We start from the raw sequence: 12,610 nt of genomic DNA on the forward strand, positions 1-12,610 counted from the left end.
ATAAAAAGAAACAAGATTAGTACTCAGTAATTTGAATAAACCCTATTTTTCTTTATCGCATCTTTCTTTTGTGTTGACAGTTTGAACTAACAACAGTTCAGATTCAATGTCGAACGTTATCGGTCTCGCTTGTTCTTCATAGAAAAGAGAAGTAGCTCTCTGTACCTTAACAAAATGTTTCTGTCATTTGGTCAAGTTTAGACAGGAGTTGGTACATATTCATTCCAAAATCTTGGCTAAGGTCGACAGTGTAGACGAGAAAAAATCGATGAACAAAAAAATATTTGATTTTGTTTTTTCCTTTACTTTTTAATTTACAAATAATTGTGCAATTTTTCACCTGATTTTAGGGTAGAAGTATGATAAGTAAACTATAAGTGTTCATTCACCGACTTGAAATAATAGATGCCTTTCAATTGCTCACCAGAATATTTAAAAGTTAAAAGAACGAATTTTAAGTGCAGGCTCAGTATAAGGACTATCTTAAGAGACAATTGAAGGCTAAGTCATTACATGGGAGTCCAAACCAAGTTCCTATCGAGGAGAATATTTGAATATTGTAGAGAAATATCTTAAGGAAGCTACTGGGGATCTACCTAGACAAATGGCGGATATCTAAGAGGGTTCATGAGTCACGATAGCAAAAACAAGGTGAAAAAGAGTGATTTGGTGACAGTGATAAAGATCCAAATGGTTAAGTGGTTTGGACATCATATACGAACAAGAAATCCCTGTTACGGAAGGTACCAGAGTGGAAACCAGTCATAGAATGGCCAAGAGGTCGACCCAAATCACGTCGGAAACAATAACTGATGCAGGATATTGCAGCGATGGGGATGAGGAACTGTAGACAAGTCGTGGACAATACAAAGGAACAAGATAGTGAGGGAAGCGAGCAAGAAACTGTATCAGGATGGACAGTAAACCAATGAAATTGACCGCAAAAGAGGAATCCATAGGGCTCGAAAAGGTGGCTATTATCCGCGATGGATATAAGGCCAAAGTAGCGTCTAAAGCGTCCAGAATACCCGAATCTTCGTTCTCACGTCTTCAGTTTGCGGTCCGATATTTTTTGGACAACTCTCGTACATAACCTCAAAATTTTTAGGTGATGAGTAATTTCCTGTCCTACAATGGGTTTTTAGGCAAACAATTGGGATATATTCGAATGAAATATCCAGCGTAATTATATGTAAAAAAAAAGACAAAGATAAATTCAATATATTTATTATATTTGTTGATTTAAACATTGTTTCCAAACACTCATGGATTAAAATTACATCTTAGACTAACACTACTGATGAAAAATCGTACCGTAATAAATTTATCTATATATGTACAATAATAATAACTCATCAAAGGTAGCGCAGTTATAAATAATATTCTCGTAATTCTACTGAATGTTAACAATTCAAGGAGGAAATTCTCTGGCAACGTTCAAGTTCTTGTTTGAAGCTTATACTATTATTTTAAGAAAAGTTTGATCAAATTTAATACCAGCAAATGTAATATAAACGATATTAATAATATATCTCGACATAATTTGCTTTATATTGTTGATTGTTTCAAATATAATTTAAATGATAATAAACTTGAACACACTTTCATATTTTATACAAATTTAAATGAACTTTAATTGCCCATTATGTACAATATCTAATAGTATCTCTTCCATTTTAAAAAAGATATCGGAATTAGAAACTTCTAGGCGAGTTTCCAGCGAATGAATTTGATGAAGTATCGTTTCATCAAATTATCAGTGTAAGCATTCATTTCTGCGCTATTATCCATATAGGACCTATCTTATTATTATTTCATCGTCCAAACTATCCAATTTCCTGCGCAGCAACAAGTGCTCCTCTCGAATCAACTCGGCTAAAGTTTGCATCGCTTTGTCAATTTGTTTGAGACTAGCTTTGCTGTAAGACGCTCGAACGTAATTACACGCAGCTGTCGGATCGGCCATGTAATTTTGTCCAGGAATGAAGGTTATATGTTTTTTCAAACCTCTCGTTAATAACATTTCGTATACATCGGAAACGCCAATTATTTTGAACCAAACGAACATTCCTCCAGATGGAACCTCCCATTCACATAGACCTTTGAGGTGTTTTTCCATACAGGCCATGGTAAAATCGCGACGGGCTCGATAGAACGAAGCCACTTTTGAAAAGTATGAAATGAGACCGCTGGCTCCCCATTTCTTAAAGAGGTTCTCCAGAATTACCTGTAACAAAAATAAAACTAAGTTAGACTCTTTCAACTCTTAAAATATGATAAAACATTAAAAACGGGTTTTATTATAGAAATAATTCTACATTCGAATGCCCCTTTTCAAGATACTGCCCTCCCCTCGCCAAACACCTTTCCATACAATTTTCCATTGATCAAAGCAGTGCTGGAAGTCTTCTTTGGTAAGGGCCTTTAGGAGCTCTGCCGTTTTTTGCTTTTCCGCATCCATCGACTCAAATCGGATCCCTTTCTTTTTCTATGCTTTCAAGGAAATGTAAGCAGACCAGTTGACGAAGGATCTTTTGGTCAGGAGTCATATTTTTTGGCACCAACTCCGTACAGACTTTTGTCGTGTGTAATTCTCATAAAAAATTTTTCTAACCGTTTCTTTTTTAGCGTTTACAGCCTCGGCAATTATTATCTGGATGCTCATTCGACGATCCGCACGTACAATTTGGTTGATTTTGGTCACTGTTTCCGGAGTTGATACAGTAATATGGCGACCTGGACGCTGGTCATCTTCAATGCTCTCTCGTCCCTCATTTAAGCGCTTACAGCACTCAAAAACACTTGCACGAGATATAGAATTGTCCCCGTAGGCCTCTTGCAACAACTTATAGCGCTCAGTCGGATTTTTTTTCAATTTAACGAGAAATTTGAGATTGATACGTTGCTCCTGTTTTTCGTCATACATGGTGAGAAAAAAAAACACGTTCGAATCAAACCGCTACAGCACAAATACTATAATTGTGATGGAAACGCGTTATTTAATAGCCAGACCTCGTATAACATTATTCTAGGGGGAAATATAATCACTTTTGCTTCAATAATCAACCAGATATTACAGTGAAATAGGAAACCTTAATACTGATAACAGCAACTATAAATCAATCAATCAAATTATCAAATTAGTAGATCATCATTAGTTCCTGACAAGTGTTCGAAATTTTCAATTTATGTGACCGTTTACAGTGGTCGAAAATACCCAAAGATTCCGTTACAAGCTATGCTAATGATCCTAGTGGTGATTTTGGTATGAATTTATGAATTATCCCTACTTCAAAAAGCTGCAGATTATATTGCAACATTTGTTAATAAGTAAGAACAACAAAGAATCGTAATCATTTCATCAAAGCAAGAGAGACGAAAATTTTGCTTCAAAAAATTATTTCTTTCACTTTTTTTGAACTTTTTCACAAATTTTTAAAGTGAAAACTTCGGGAAAGCGAAATTTTCTAGCTTAGTTGATACTATAAGGTTCATAAGTTCATTTTAGACATCGTTTACTACGATGTGACCGCATTTGAATATTAATTGATTCATTTATAAAAATTTTATTGGGTCTGACGAGATAAACTTTTGCTATTTTTGATAAACTGTTCTTTTTAAAATGTTTAAAATTGTCGTTAGTTAATATTGATGTAATAGAATTATTTATCAGTCCCATCCAGGGGTCAATAAAACCAATCAACCAAATTAATATAACTTGTAGATATGATAATTATTATCATAATTTAAACGAAATCCGACTAGAACTGGATTTGTTTTTAAATTATACCGAATGGTTGATGCGAAACAATCACTATTTTTCACAATAAGTCAATGGGTCATCTCTTTTTATTGAAAAAAAATTTAATCGTATCAAATTTTTTGATGTGTTATAACCTTTTAGATAAATTTGATGTTCTTGCTATGAAAATTATCTTCAATACTTGGAATAATCGAAAAATGACAAGCATTTTTCATTTAGTACCCAGATGGCAAAACAAAAAATTGATTGATTTCGTAAAAATATCAAGTTACCTCAGAGGTATTTACTAAAATGTTCAGTTTAATAAAAAAAATTAGTTTTCAGTCTTGATTATCAAAACTTACCTGAGAAAGCACGCTAGAATGCAAAATACAACTAGAAATGTGTATTTCGATGTTTTGAATAAGTCTCTTCGGTCCAGTAACCCAACCGAGTCTCAACCCCGAGCTCAAAACTTTCGACATAGAATCCAATCTGATAACTCTTCCTTCTGTATCCAAACTGAGAAATGAGATTGGTTGTTGATCGAGGAAATGTAGAAAATAATATGCGTCATCCTCCAAAATAATTATGTTATATTTGCAGCAAATTTCGTAAATTTCTTTCTTCCGTTCCAGTGGAATTGTTCTCCCGGATGGATTTGACGCTGCAAATAAAAAAATTGTGAAATAATCATCGTGCTCAGAATAATTGATTACGATTAACGATTTTCATTTACCAAAATGGAATCATTTAAATCGATATAATACCATTCAACTGTAACATAACGTAACATTATTTGTCTTGATTGAAAATAGTGCTAACAATGAAGAATAATTTACGTATATTATTATCTGAAAAACGATGTGATGTAGACTAAGAGGTTGTGCAGGTTTTCTTTAATCTGTTCAACTTTTTATATATTTTTCTTGATAAATATGATTTTAGATCTCTTTTGATATAAAATCAGTTTCAACAAACCTATGTTTTTGAGATTTTTCTCCATCAAGAGAAAACTAAAATCAAAACTATTTATCGTTGATTACATAATTTGTTTTTGATATTTATAAACAAAACATTGAATATCAAATCGGGACTGTATGGCGTCTATTAACTCGACCTTCTGGATGACCTTTTCTTTGACGTTTTGCAAAATTTTTTAATGGTTTTTGGCATCGTGTATCGTGATGATTCGTAGTTGATATGAACGGCAGAGGCTTTTTTCTTTCGCATACTTGTTACAACGTCAAAACTTTTTTTACAGCCAAATGATCATTGTTGATAATACTCATACTAATAGCCAAAGAAGCTTCAATCTCTCGATATCTCACATTATTAGTTCTGACATACAGCATAGATGTTTTCAAACTGTACGACCTTTACGCATTTCTTCCTGAACATAGGTCAGACGATTTGCCTCCAGTAGACTATTTATCTTTTGCCGCCACTACTGTCCTCTAAAATTCGACGCTTTTGTTTGAGAATTAAGGTTTTGTATAAGATTTTGATCATTTTCACGGCAAAAAATCGTTAGAGGATATTATTTTTGACATATTTTATAAAGCATTCGGCAATTGTTCATGTAGAGATGTTTAAGTATAATACTATTTTAAAATTTTTGTTAAATTACTTCTATTTCTGTAAAAAATTCGAAACTAGACTTCTTCATATGAACAAAATTGTTTTTTAATTTTGCTAATTGTCGTAAACTGCGTATATACATATATTTACATTAATTTTTTTGTCTATTTTGCATTTGAATATTCACGACTGTTATTTGTGTCATTATCAAAACTAGTTTTTGTATAACTTTTATCGTAAATTGTCTTAAAGTGAAATATCAATTTGCATATTCATTTGCTCGCTAATCTTTTTGTATGGATTTATCTTAAGAGAAACAAGGAAGTCTCGTGTTCGATTCATAATTATTCAATTAGAAAGTCCTAGGTAAATGAATCTTCATTCTACCATTCTCTGAGGACGTCTTTTTAACGGTGCTGTGGCCTTGGTTGTGCTAAAAAAACTACAAAAAGCACACAACTCTAGAAATATTCTTTTTATTTAAAATTCATCGTAATCCCATTGGAAAATTTTACCTAAACGTGTTAAGTAACATTCAAATCTTTTTCTCTCATATTAAAATCAATCAAAGTTCAATTATGTGGTCTATATCTTCATAATATTGACCATATCTACCTTTATCTCACAAAATCTTACCTGTTGGGTTTAAATAAATGACTTTAGGCATTCTCCCTCCACCTTCTTCTGTGTATTTTTTACAGTTCTCCAAAGCATCAATCAGTTTTTGAGGAACGATTCCAAATTCATCTTCGTCTACTCCAACTACGTTTATATTGAGAGGCTTTATCTATAAATTAAATAACAGTTTTTAATTGAAATACTGAGATACACTAAAATTTCTTTAATTGAATTCATCAAACAATAATCTAATAATAATGATGAATATTAGAGACAGCACGAATCAAATTTAATGACTATAAAGGTGTGAAAAATAATAAATGCAGAACTTACGATAGCTTCGACTCCAGCATAATAAGGATTTTGTACTAGCATACTATCATTTTCCTCCAAAATCATTTCCAGAACACGACTCATGCCATCTTGAGATCCGTTTGTAATCAATGTCTCGTATCGATCCCATCCTGGTGGACTATGAACGCTGTTCGTAAACTCCTTAACCGATTTCACCAACGGCGGGTATCCTTGAGTAGGAATATATTGAAGAGCAGAGGCCAATTCTTGTCCAACGATATCAAATTTAGAACCATCTTTTAATTTTATCGTAATCGATTCGAAAGGGAAGGTTATTTCATTAGGAACACCTTCGGCAAGAGAAATTTGTTCTTTGGGACTGTTGTATTGTCTTTTAGCTGTAAATTAAATTATAATTCATAAATAAAAGAAAATATCCGGAAATATGAATAATTTTACTATAGAATTTTAATCTATTTGCGATAAGTATATTTTTGCTCCTCAAAGCAATCTTTAAATTAGTAATTAATAAACGACATTGACCTTAACATAATTATTTAATCATTTTATACTTTAGTTAATTATAATAATGTATTATGCTTTCAAAAACCTATTAATTACACATTTTTCATTACCTAATTATTGATCGACAATAAAAAATCAATTTCCTAAATTAAATTTGTTCTTAACATTCCATTAGACATTTTAGGTTGATAGAAGATCCTAATTATTTACCATGTTTCAGAATAACTCAACATATACATATTTGATTTTCGATTTATCTCATTCGAGTCTTGTAGTGTTTTCTATCAGCAATTCATTAGATATATTAATAAAAGGTACTTTCTTGAATCAATTCATGTACAAAGTGAAAAGTTAAAATAAATATAAAAATAACCTTCAAAACAAAGAAAGGATTAAAACAAGGATGAGGATTTAGCCCATTGCTGATTGTAGTATGTATGGAAAATATAATTAAGCGGTGCAAAGAAAAAACCAAAAGCATGTATGTGGGGTGTAGATATTTAAAAAGTGTGTATGTATCATTAATAATATCGACTGAAAAAGAATCGTCATTATATGTAACTATAAGCAAATGGGATGACAATGAATAGAAAGAAAACAAAAGTTAATGACAATAAACAAGGGTAAGGAATAAGAAATAATAATATTAGAGATGAAATGCAAGTAAAACCAGTCACCGAATTCATTTGAAAAAAGCAATTGAGCTAGTGGGGACATTTACAGAGAATGGGCAATTCAAGACAACAAAAAAAGTTTGACAAGCCAAAGGCGAAGAAGAAGAAAGAGAGGAAGACCAAAAGAAACATGGGATGACGTGACAAGGAAAGAAAATACTGACTTGGACGAGTAAACAACAACAAAAAACACACAGCTATAAATATAAGTAGATTTGTAAAAAAAAGTAAACAAGCTACGTGCTACTGGCCGACAGCTATCAATTTGACTACAATCTTGGCGTAATGGCATTATGTCTAATCTTACGTGATGTCTACATACCTTTCAGGGAAGTATATGCGAATTATTATGTAAAATAATGTTCTAGATTAACACAGCATCAGGATTCATATATAAATAGGTGAGCAGCAAGTCATGAGATATATATTGTCGCTGTCAAAACAACAGACAGCAATTAACACTGACCTCATTGAGGCATTTTTCGAAAAATAAAGTTATTTCTCGAAGAAAATGGCGGTATACTACAAATGCTACGTATCTTCGAAAGGTACGTGAAACGCTCTAACAATCCTGCGTTGAATATATGCATATATCGCAATATAATATTATTTCTAGAGATTTAATCATTGATTGAAAAGTTTACGAAACACTGCAGTATCGTGTGTTATCTTTAAATTTTGCAACCAGCTGTGGAAAGATGCAATTTGTATGTATTCGGAACTGCTGCACGTAAAAAGTACGTCGATCGTCAAAGCAGAGCTTGAAATGTGGGAAAACCTATACGCAAAGATTTTTACATTGTTATAAATATTGGCTACCATTATTTCAATTCGCTTCATGAGCTTTTAGTAGTTCTATTTCCTTAAACACTTCCGATACTAAAACTACGGTGGAACATAATTTAAAACAATTCATTTTATTAACATTTTGCTTGTCATAATAACCATTTCAGCTAGTTTCCAAGCAGAACGTCATAAATTGTCTCCAAATATTACCATAATGATTTATTTTGACGTACTATACCATTTATAATTTAAAGACAACTATGATGATGTTTTTTGGTGTGTGACATATGTCAGATAGTGTCAAAATTTTAATGTAAAAATCATAATTTTATTTTGTATGAAGAAGGGGGTTTTCATTAAATTTTTCAATGAATTGATTCGTAAATTTGATTAGTTGAGGCAAAAAAATTATTTTGAAGTACAATTTTAGTAATCGAATAAAATGCTTTGAAAGTCTGATAGTAACTGCTCTAAACTTTTTGGCTCAAAACTCAACAAAACTCTTGAAACAATAATTGTAAAAGATTTTACCTCATTGTTTCTTTTCTAAATCAGAGACACGACAACAAACGAACTATTTGAATATTTATAATATATTTTGTATTTTATTTACTAATTACTTTATTATAATTAAAGTAACGTTTATTTTAGATCCAATTAGAACTGCTGGGATTAAATTCTAAATATTTAAAAGATAATACCATGCCCTCTGTATATTTTTGAATTAAAAACTTACTTATTTCTCTGGTCAAAGCCGGTCTTCTTCTATGAGATTTAGCATTGATGAAATACGAATAGTTGATAGAAGTGGTAGACATTTTGAAGAGGGTTGTGATGAAACGGTTTAAAATCCAGAAGGTAAAATGTTTACACGACAAATTTGGAATGTCAACTGACAGGTAGAACTCGAATACAAGCACACTCAACGAAGCACTAGTACAGAATGACGATAAATTCGAATCGTAACGCTTTTATAGGAAAAGATGATGTAATAATTATAAAAATTTGTGATTGTAATAAATATGTTGATATTTTGTTAATTTGTTATGCATAAAATACAATTTATTTTTTGAACTTCGTAAATATTATGATTAAATCGTAGTTTTTTTTTGATTACTTGGAAATAGAGGCAACGTCAAACTTGGGGAAAATTTTTAATACAATTCATAATGATTTTTTCGCAATTATTAATTTATCAGTTCTAAACAGAAAAATTTTCACAACAGTTAGCCGAGAAAAAAAAAATTCAATGGCATTAAAGAGGCATGGACAAGAAAAAGCTTGTTTTAAAAACAAAAAAAGGAAAAAAAATCTCACATTTGTGTAAGAAAGGTATATCGGTCAAAAGTTTTTGCCCACGCTATAATTTACATGAGACACATAAAACAATACGATCGATTTCGATATTTATGTTACCGGAAATCTAGGAATTGTATACAAATCCTAGGAAATTTATATAAAATTCCGAAGCTATTTAGGAAATGTATAAAATATAGTTTCAAAAACTATTTAATACATAAATGTCCTAGAAAATGTGCACAATTCCTAGGAATTGTATATAATTCCAATATTGTATTAGGAAATGTATAAAAAAATGCTTTTTGTAATAAAACACGTTGTTAAAACGAGAATAATAATTTTTATTAAATCACTCGTTGAAACAACAACGTTCAGGTAACAGTCAGATCGTAGAATATAATAATCTTCATATTAGCTTCGAAAATCAAGTATCTAGGAACTTTTAAAATCTATTTATCACAAAATCGACTTACATTATTCTTATAAAGTCAAACTTTCGTTTGGTAAGTAATCAGTCTATTAATTAAGTAATTATAATTGTCACAATATTAAAGTAAGTCTTTATATTATTATATTATGTTAAATGTAAAAGAGTCAGTTCATATGGCTATTAATTTTTGCAGGCTAAGCCGGAATGCCACATCTTGCTGTAGTACAGTTTTTCTTGCAAAGACACTTTTTAAATCTCTGGCTGGTTCCAGTGGATTGTAGGTTAGCAACTGACCGTAGTGCCATCTATATACTCGGTACATCCTCTACATCAAGAAGATCTCTTGGACACACATTAATCTGAGATCGAGAATTGTTTTAAGATTCCTTTCTTGGTACCAATTTGATAAAACTCATCATCGGTTTTAACCAAAACTATACCTATACGCTATCCCTGCATACCCATTGATATCTCAAATATGTACATTTACGATTGCTATTTAGACAATGAAATGAATTAATTTCATATGGGCAAAAAGTTACAGCCACGTTATAGGTAGGTAACGATGCAAAAGAAGCTTGAAAATTAGAAGATTACTTAAACTCTTTCTGTCGAGCCGATGTAATTAGCAAGCATAAGAAATCTATTAGAAATCAAATGGAGAGAAGCTTACAACAATCGCAGCCAAACATCAGAAAGCTTCATCCAAATCTACCAAATAGCATTCCAAATATAACAAATTTTAATTATGGTAAAAAATACACAACAACGATAACGCGACTAAAATTACCTCATGGTTGTTTTCCAGTATAACTTCAAAATTTGAGTATTTTACAATGATCATGTTGCAGCTACCTATCGATAGGTGATACTAATAAAATTTTGAAATCCCTTATCTTTTTACTAGGTCTCCAGATGCTCTTTCTTCAAAGCATTCGAAAACCAGCACTAAGCTTCCGTCATGTCTTGTAGTCTGTATCTAACATCCTTTCTTCCTTTGATCTCTTGGACTTGAAAATCTAACCTTATTTTCATCCTCTTCAGCACACTGCAACCTCTTAATTTTTCTCAATATCCTTTTCAATGTAGAAGGCATATCTCTAGATTCATTGATCTGAGCTGTTAGCTCGTGATATCGATAATGTTTACTGATTAATACATTACGTTCATCATCAGCGGTTATGGTTTTACGAAGCCGCCCTAAACGTTTTCTATCGCTAAAGCTCCTGGTGGATGCATATTTCTTCACGTTGTAGTTCAAGGTACGTCGAGGTATTTCTTTAATCGACGGCAATGGTTACGGTTACGTTTGCCTGTTCTACGAAGATTAATGGTTGTCCTCGGTTTTACCCAAGGACTCTTGCACAAAGCATGGGATGGTCCACTTATCCAAATCTGTCATACTATCTTTTGACCTAATTTTATCAAGTGAATAGAGAATGTGAGTAGCTACTTAAGGCGCAGGAAAAAATTAAAGAAATATTAATTGGACTTAATATGAACATTTCTTGACGATATAACTAAGATAAAAGCTTCTGTATGATGGCCACAAGTTTACTGTAATTTGTGATGTTACAAAATTGATTTGAGTGGGATTACAGAAAGTCGACCGTCCTATATCTTGTGATAGAATGCTTGGGTTTTACCCATTTCAAAACCCCCAAGTTTATATTTGCGAAAATGAAAACAATTCGTATACGTACTTCACAAAAAGATGCACGCATCGACTAAATATATCGTATAAAGTAAACAAATAACGGTTTTGGTTTGTAAGACATTTCGACCTTCGATTGCAATATGAAAGAGAAAATTGTTAAAGTGTAAGGGTGAGCAAAACCTCTAATTAGCACCATTGTGACAAGCATAAAAACGATGGTTATCGATTGTAACATATTATTGGACCCTGAGAGCAAGAAACATAGAATTAGCTTTAAGAAAAATATGATTGGGTCTTCATTTTTTTTTGCCATTTCAGGGGTGTCGGCTGAGTCAATTTTTTCTGTTCAAGTTAAGCAAATATGGGGTAAAAATATCTCATACTTCGAATATGGAATTAAATTGTGATCAGCAACCAGAAATCATTTACAAAAATGAGGCTGAATAAATGGTAATATAATGTTTTCTTCTTCTTATCAACATTAATAGTGGATCTGGGACACTTTGGTACATAAATGTTCTAATTAAAAGTCCGACAGACACAATTCTTCAATAAATTTACCATCTATGAATTGCTAAAACCGAAAAACTGATTGCATCTGTAATATAAACAAAAATTCATGCTTGAATTTTGAAGTCCGTTAATTCTTTAAAGGGACGTCTTGAACGTCAGTCTCGCCGCGACCACAACGACGCCAAAAAACGTCCAAAACCCATTAGAGTATTTCGGGTGCTGTGAACGCTTAATGGAATGTACCATTATACGAACCACTTTTCTGTTATGCATTTAACCCACACTAATAACATGCAGTCTGATAACATTTCGCCAAGGCCTGTCGTTTTAAAGTTTTTTGTTGAATTCAACACGAAGAAACCGTTTTTGTTCACTTTCTCGACCTGAATAAGAAATTAATATTGACTTTATTGGATGGAATATCATCAAATACCCAGTATTACTAATGAACTTGAGGCTAGTGTATATAGTACATATAATTAGATATTTTA

The 12,610-nt window shown here is 31.9% G+C and overlaps 1 protein-coding gene across 1 annotated transcript; it reads right to left on the reverse strand.

Annotated features, from left to right (window-relative positions):
• Positions 1-1,211: 1,211 nt before the first annotated feature.
• On the reverse strand, positions 1,212-9,159 carry LOC130891411 (kynurenine/alpha-aminoadipate aminotransferase, mitochondrial-like). The gene is made up of 5 exons (XM_057796144.1): positions 8,957-9,159; positions 6,275-6,633; positions 5,960-6,110; positions 4,108-4,409; positions 1,212-2,227 (listed from the first exon to the last, which is right to left on the reverse strand). The coding sequence occupies exons 1-5, from the start codon at positions 9,036-9,038 to the stop codon at positions 1,799-1,801; spliced, it is 1,323 nt and encodes a 440-aa protein (XP_057652127.1). The 5' UTR covers positions 9,039-9,159; the 3' UTR covers positions 1,212-1,798.
• Between the last annotated feature and the right edge of the window lie 3,451 nt (positions 9,160-12,610).

Source organism: Diorhabda carinulata, chromosome 3 (assembly GCF_026250575.1).
Source record: "Diorhabda carinulata isolate Delta chromosome 3, icDioCari1.1, whole genome shotgun sequence".
NCBI classification, from domain to species: Eukaryota; Metazoa; Arthropoda; class Insecta; order Coleoptera; family Chrysomelidae; genus Diorhabda; species Diorhabda carinulata.

Coding starts and splice junctions, on each gene's coding strand:
- LOC130891411 (XM_057796144.1), bottom strand. CDS start 9,038: ATGTCTACCACTTCTATCAACTATTCGTATTTCATCAATGCTAAATCT. Junction 6,634..8,956: donor GGCTTTGACCAGAGAAATAA/GTAAGTTTTTAA, acceptor TTTAATTTACAG/CTAAAAGACAATACAACAGT. Junction 6,111..6,274: donor ATGCTGGAGTCGAAGCTATC/GTAAGTTCTGCA, acceptor TTTAATTTATAG/ATAAAGCCTCTCAATATAAA.